The 7,400-nt window shown below is 43.1% G+C and overlaps 1 protein-coding gene across 1 annotated transcript; it reads left to right on the top strand.

The window, feature by feature from the left end:
• Positions 1–537: 537 nt before the first annotated feature.
• On the top strand, positions 538–6,925 carry LOC307240509 (zinc transporter ZIP4-like; the record flags this gene model as incomplete). The annotated part of the gene is made up of 13 exons (XM_080014309.1): positions 538–759; positions 1,540–1,926; positions 2,056–2,071; positions 2,456–2,650; positions 3,363–3,532; positions 3,810–3,993; positions 4,193–4,365; positions 5,018–5,206; positions 5,463–5,564; positions 5,790–5,844; positions 6,073–6,225; positions 6,419–6,606; positions 6,797–6,925. 13 exons carry the CDS (start codon positions 538–540, stop codon positions 6,923–6,925), a joined length of 2,163 nt encoding a protein of 720 aa, XP_079870435.1.
• Positions 6,926–7,400: the final 475 nt, after the last annotated feature.

Below are 7,400 nucleotides of genomic sequence, written 5' to 3'. Positions count from 1 at the left end.
TTTCAATTAAAACGCAATAGACAAAACACTTATTACAGCCATCAAAGATCCACAGGGTAGGAAAACACACCCAGCAAGACATCAATAAAATATTCAAGTTGAGACATAATTGTCCGGATCTCATATCATTGTTGTAGTTCTCCAATATTTTGTATTTTTGCAAAATACACTAATGTTTTTGCTTATTTACAAGTGTGATCACAAGGTGCTGTAGTCACTCTGTGGTGCCCCTGGGTGTGACGGCACGGACGGTGTCTCTGAACTATCTGCTCCATGGACCCTCAGCCAATCAGGCTGCAGCTGATCAGGTGCACTCGAGCCCATTTGAACTGATAAGAGCCTCGCGCTGCTGGAGCCCAGACACTCCATGTCCCCGTGCCTGGATGTTGGAGAAACATTTTCCATTATTATTTTGTAATTTATTCATTATCAGCCTCAGTCTCCATTCCCCTTGGAATTAAGATTTTAAAGGCAGTTATTTAAAAAAATAAAAATAAATAAAAGGTTGTTTTTTTTCTTTTATCATAAATTATCACAATGGCCTGGTCCTGGTCGCCGCTGCTCCTGCGTTCCACCCTGCAGCTGGCCTGTCTTTGCTGCCTGGGCTGTGCGTGCTGCTCCCCGGCCTCGGAGGCCTGCTACCGGGACGTGGTGAACCTGGTGTCCCCCGGTCTGGAGCATCTGAGCTGGGAGTCCGTCCGCTCGCTATTTAATACGCTGGAGAACCGTGTGCAGTGCGGCCAGGTGCCGTGTGGAAAGGTACGTTTCTATTGGGCTTTAGGAGGCTCTGCTGTGGGCACAGCGCGAGAGGTCGAGGTCCAACCGCCAACCAACCACTCACTATTCAAACATGTAGAACTGAAATTGAACAGAAATGTTTTTGTTTACATATTTTGCCTTTTATGTGTATATCTTTTTTTGCTTCTTGGTGTGTGTGTGTGTATGTGTGAGATTTCTGTTCTTTATTATCACTTTTTCCTTAAGAATATATTTCCTTTTTCCTTCACGTTTTTCCTTAAGAATATTATAAAATATGGCCCTACTTCATGTTTTTCTATTACTCCCAAATATGTACACTATTACTAAATGTTAATTAATAATAATAATAATAACAGTAATAATAACGATTGGTATATTTGCAATACATTGCAAAATATTATCAATCATCTTTCCAAATGTATGAATATATTAAGATTTAAATACATGCCATGCAATTCAAAGACCTTTTCAAGGGAAAGTATATTTTATTTCACTTTGAGATTGAAAATAATATCAAGATAAGATGATATTTCCATTGCTCACAAGAGTTTCTGTCCTTCTCAAATCACAAGATTAAATAACAAAAGAGACTTCCTTACAATTCTCTTTGAGAATTGTATTTGAAGAGCTTTGGTGGTAACTAGCCCTTAGACTGACACCTAAACATTGAAGTTGTCGGTAACCACGTGCTTTACTCGTTTTGTTTAATGTCTAGCATGCATCTAACTCTTAACTCGCCGCTTGTCTGACATATTTTTCTTTATGTGCGTTTGTGTTTAGTGTAATCTAACAGGTAGCATACATCAGCTGATGGTCAATCACTCCGTCCATGACCGACGGGAAACACAAAAAGTAACCGCCATTTACGGCCGATCCACGGGCAACGTCGTCTACGGTGTGTCTGACTTTGCTGCTTTTGCGGCTGGAAGTATTTTCTACCTCAGCTCTCCTGCTCTGGCCTGTTCCGCCATCAGAGAAGGGAGATGGATGGAGGAGACTGAACACTTCTTCCACAGAATAGAAGGTGGTGGACACCACCATAAGGAGGAAAGATCTCATCCTGAAGGCCGTGACAACGGGCGCCGACATGAGCACAACATTTACCAAGAGGGATTAGAGACCCTGCTTCAAGAGCTGGATGAGCACTACAGCCCTTTGAACCATCAGGTCGGTGTCAACAACTATTGAGGTTTTGTTGCCTGAAATCCAGATTCCCTCCTCAGCAGTTAGGTACTAGTTCAAGTAGAACCATTTCACATGCGTATTTATTATGGGCCTATAATGTCATATCTTCAGATATCCACTGTAGCAGGTCAGGTCAAGAATTACGCACATTCATCAACGAAGGAAGAACACCACATTACAGTAGAGGCAGAATAGGTGAAGTATTCAATGCTTATCTCAAGGTTTATATATCTCAACACAAATAAATGTTGAGTCGCTAGAATTTACTTTGGCAGGACAAGCCCTGATGTTTTGAATTTGGTATGAAACTGTCAAGCAGGAATTGTATTATTAAATGTTATTCCATTGTCCCGTCATTCAGTGGTTGACTTATTGAATAATCCTCTTTTGTATTTGGTTTAGTGAGTGATATTAATTATCTCTTCTTTCACTTATCTTGTTTCCACTATGTCCCGTTCCTCATTCGGCCTCCTTCCCTTAAATCATGGTGATAAGCATGGCTGTTTAACAGCCACTGACATCATGGCAGAGGTGAATGCACCATCAGCTGGCGCTGGTCACGGACACGAGCTGGGGGCAGTTTTGGGCTGTGTTCTCTATCACGCCCTGCAGGGGCGCTGCTTCAGCAGCCACTCCCTGCCCGAAGAGAGCTACTTTCTGAACTACATCATGCAGCGTGTGGGAGCAGAGAATTTTACTATCCAAGGTAAACGGCCACAACATTACCAAAACACTTGCAGTCCCGGCCCTCACTGCCTTGTAGAGAACTTGGGAGATGAGGTAATTTTTCTGCCCTTTTGTTGACTTCACTAAAATTGATGTATAACCACGTGAAGCCAGACTGCACTTTGCCAAAAATGGGGATCTGTGTTCCCAACAGCGGTCAGGCCTCTAATCAGGTGGTTTTCCAACGTTCCTTTTTCCTAAACCATGTTGACAATAATAATCTCTGCCTCCTTCCTGATTGACTCTGAGAGACCTTGGTCCCTGATGTAGTTACTCTGTAGTTTAATTGTGATATAATACTTTATTTACGTCATATAGAAATTACGGTTTAAAGTTCTCGCTTGATTGTAACAACAAGTTGCAAGTGTTCACGCGTTTGACCTCAGCTGAACCCGTTTTACAACCATTACCTGAAAATGAGGTAGAAAATCACCAAAGGGTCCCAACCACAAAGAAAGCGCGAGGACTGAAACCCTGCTCATTTTCAAACTTTTTGTAATTTAGTCATTCCCCCTCCACACCAACACTCCTTGTCCAGTTCTTGGCATTTTTCTCAATCGTGCTTTGGGTGGTTTGAGTGAGGCTCAAACCGGGGGGCAACACTACCTTTTAAAAGTAATTAAAAAAAACAAAAAAAACAAATGTAAATGTTTTCATTTTTCTAAAGTTGAGTCGTTTGTTTGTGGCCATAGACCTGGAGGCTCTTATGAGCAGTATGAACCTGGGACGTAGCCAGATGGAACATGGAGATGAGCCCCATAGTGGTCATGCAGATGAACATGTTGGACATGATGAGGAGGATGAGAAGAGGATGGTTCATGAACATGAAGAGGAACCTGGCAAAAACATCACCATGTTCCCAGTATGTGCGGGCACACACGCATTACTTTTATGATAATACTGTTAACTTTAAATCCATGCAACATTTCAGTAATATACACACGATATGACCATTGTTAACAATGATTTTCATCTGTTATTTCTGCGTTTATCTACCACCCAGTAATTGGGGTTTTTAAAGATGTATTTTATAGTCCAAGCTTTAAACCACTGTGCATCTTCCCAAAATAAGTCGGTGGTTTACTCACCAATAAATCGATCTGTGATCAGATCGCTTACATGTCCTCCTTTGCTCTCAGCACTGTTTCTCAGCTGAGGAGCTGATTCTGATCTACGGTATGACGGACAACAGTTCGGGTTCTCCCGCCCTGAACCGGGGCAACATGGCGCGGCTCAGCCCAGCACTGCTCCAGCAGGTCCTCAGTGGGGCCTGCATTGTGTCTGGAGAACGTCTGAAACCAGATGAGCTCAGCCAATCTGAGCGTAAGCAGACAGTCAGAGTGTGTGTGTGTGTGTGTGTGTGTGTGTGTGTGTGTGTGTGTGTGTGTGTGTGTGTGTGTGTGTGTGTGTGTGTGTCTCTTTTCAGATAGTTTGTTACAACTGAATGTTCGATCCTTCTGTCACATCCAACAATTCCTAATAAGATTTTTCCTGTGATGTCTAAACCTCTTCTCTCTTTTAGGATACATCTATGCCACCATCGCCAACACGGTGATCACGCTGATGTCCATGTTGGGCATCGCGGTGCTTCTTTGTACTTCCTGTGCCAACCTGTTCCAAATGCTCATCCAGTTCTGCATCAGCCTGGCCGTAGGCTCCCTCACTGGTGATGCCATACTGCACCTGGTGCCTATGGTAAGATGTTCAAAATGTTTCAGTTACCTACCTTTACTACTAGCTAGCTTCAAAGTGTTTTTAACTAGTTAGAACAGAGCTAGTACAGTGCAAGAGCACTGAGCCTCAATCATACAAATTTAAACCATTCCCTATTCCTAGTATGTAGCGGTGACCCAAAACTTGGATTCTGACCAAATTGCGATTGATTTGGGTAGATGGTAAACTAAAGTCTGCATCAACTTTGTGAATATCTTATTTGCATCAGACAGCGGCAAGGCGATTTGTTGCAAAACCTTCGGGTTTTACAGCGTCTTCTGAAAGGTGGCCAAACATTAACACCACAGAAGTTCCCCAAAATGTTCCACATACACTTGTTTTCGTCTGGTCATGGGGGAGAAGCAATGAAAGGTTTGGCTCTTGTTTGGGAGATTTGCTTCTTGACAAGTCGCTCAGTGAAAGTCTTTTGTCCATTTGTTCCTTTGATTCATGCACGGCCTTGCAAACCGACCCACCCTTAAAAGATTTGTTTGCTATGAACCAACCGTTGGCATCACGACAGGAGAGCTGGCACGGTGGAAATGGGGTTTCAGCACAGGACACTACCTGGAAGTTTTTAAACCTTTAGTGTTCTGGAAGCCTTACACAGGTATCTCCCTCTCTCTGTGTCCAGGTCCTGGGTTTACACAATCATGACCACGGCAGCCACCACTCTTCACACACCAACCACCAGGAGGAGAATCTAGACTACGTCTATAAACTATTGGTGCTGGTTGGCGGGATCTACATTTTCTACCTGATGGAAACGATCTTCGCTCTAGCTACACCAAAAGATGAATCTAATCACTCGCACCACCATGGGGTAAGGAGACACGCACATCCATCACCACCACATCATGGAGCAATTACTGAATTCATGAATCAAACATTGAAATACACAATATATTTTCAAATACATGTGATTTCACGAAGACTTCTTACTAAGTTACGTAAACCAAAGTAATGTGTGTGCTGCTCGCATGACATGATCTTTGACGCTTTGTCCTTCGTCCACTTTTGTGTTTATCCAACGCTCTGCCGTCATCACACTATCCTTGCTGAATTGCCTCCCTCTCTAGGAAGGGCCAGAGCCTCATCACTGTGACCATGGGAGAGTTATCGAGTTGTATCAACAGAAGACACAAAAGGACAAACACCAGTCGATATCACAAGCCGACCTGGTGAGACGCTGATAAAATTCACTTTACAACTCATAAAGGGAATGAGGCTCTTAAGAAACCTTTTATAGCCTCACAACCACACACAAAATTTGAGCTCAGAATTTCAGAGTAATAAAAAAAAAAAAACCTGACCGTGCCACATAGAAGCAGCTCATGATCGGTTCACTTGCCTTTCATGAAACAATAATACATGTAATACAGTGTCATGGGCTGAATACTTTTCAGGTTAACGGTTTCGGCAGCGAGGCATTGTTCCCCCAACCAAAGGAACGCACCAGAGGTAAGAGAAGATGTGAATTGTAAACGCATGACATCATCATAATGATGTAATAATAAAAATAATAATAATAATGATTATTGTTTTTATTTGTGAGAAACTGTTCTTTAAAAAGTAGAGCGCTCACATACATAATAAGAAAGCATCGAGGTGGATCATTGACATTTGAAAAAATGCTTGAATTTCCAATTGATTTCAGCTGTGTATCTCTCTGGCCCTCCTTCCCTCTAGAGCAGCGCCTGCTGCCCTACATGATAACTATCGGCGATGGGATCCATAACTTTGCTGACGGTTTGGCCATTGGTGCGGCTTTCTCTCTGTCCTGGAAGTCGGGCTTGGCCACATCGATCGCTGTGTTCTGCCACGAACTGCCACACGAACTGGGTAGAGACGCATCACAAGCTGTGGCCTTCCATAAACTATTCCATAAAATCTCCACCCTCGTGGAGTCAAAGTACATGTCAAAAACCTCTACAACAGTTGTCTGATTGAATAACTGGTCAAGACGCCTTTCTTCAGTTTTAAAGTCAGTGAGTTATTCAGTCAATGAACTAATCATTTACCATCCCTCTGTTAGGTGACTTTGCCATATTGCTCCACTGCGGCATGTCCGTGCGTAAGGCCTTGCTGCTGAACGTCGGCAGTGCCATGACGTCTTTCATCGGCCTGTACATCGCTCTGTCGGTGGCCACAGACCTCGTTACAAAACAATGGATCGGTGCCGTCGCAGCCGGCCTCTTCCTCTATGTGGGACTGGCTGATATGGTGGGTGACTGACTGGGTAATAATTATAATAAAGACTTCAAAGTCCAAACCATGAAAGGGAAAACAAATTAATCTCACAATTAGACAGTACTTTGAGTTTGTACTCGACTATTCCAGTGTCTATGCCCAACTCCAATACTTTTTTAAATTTTTTATCCCTCTCTCTCTCTCTCCCTGTCTTCCTCTAAAGCTCCCTACCCTGATCCATATTAACAGCACAAGGCCCTGGCTGATGTTTCTGTTGCAAAACATAGGGCTGCTCAGTGGTTGGGCCATTCTCCTGGTGCTGTCGCTGTATGAGGACCAGATCGGTTTCTGAACAGCAGGACACGCAGGCAGGCTCGCAGAGCGTCCCGAGCACATTGGAACTGGAAGGACGCCTGAAGCGCTCCCACAGTGCAGAGGAACAAGCTGCCAAAACATCTACACACTTAATGTTTTTCTGCTCTGCTGGCACAATACCATAGACCACTTCCAAAGACAGATACCTGTGTCTACAGGGAGACCTTGTGAAAACACAAGATACAAAAAAAGACAAAAAAAAAAAGGTTCCTTCTACAAGGACTGATGCATTTCAGAAAAATATCCAAATGCACAACCATTCAGACAGTGGAAGCTTTACCTACTGTGCAGTGTGCACTCTATGACCTTACCTAAATCACTCTTTGGTAATAAAGAATATAAAGATTATTATATTGACATATAGAATTCCTGGAGCAACAATGGTCAACGTTGTTTGTTTTCCCCTCCCTTTGCCTGATTCCAAACTTTTAGGCATTTTGTTTCATTCACAA

Source organism: Zeus faber (genome assembly GCF_960531495.2).
Source record: "Zeus faber genome assembly, chromosome: 1".
NCBI classification, from domain to species: Eukaryota; Metazoa; Chordata; class Actinopteri; order Zeiformes; family Zeidae; genus Zeus; species Zeus faber.
Note: the sequence above shows the minus strand (reverse complement) of the source record. Positions and strands in the feature narration are given on the sequence as shown.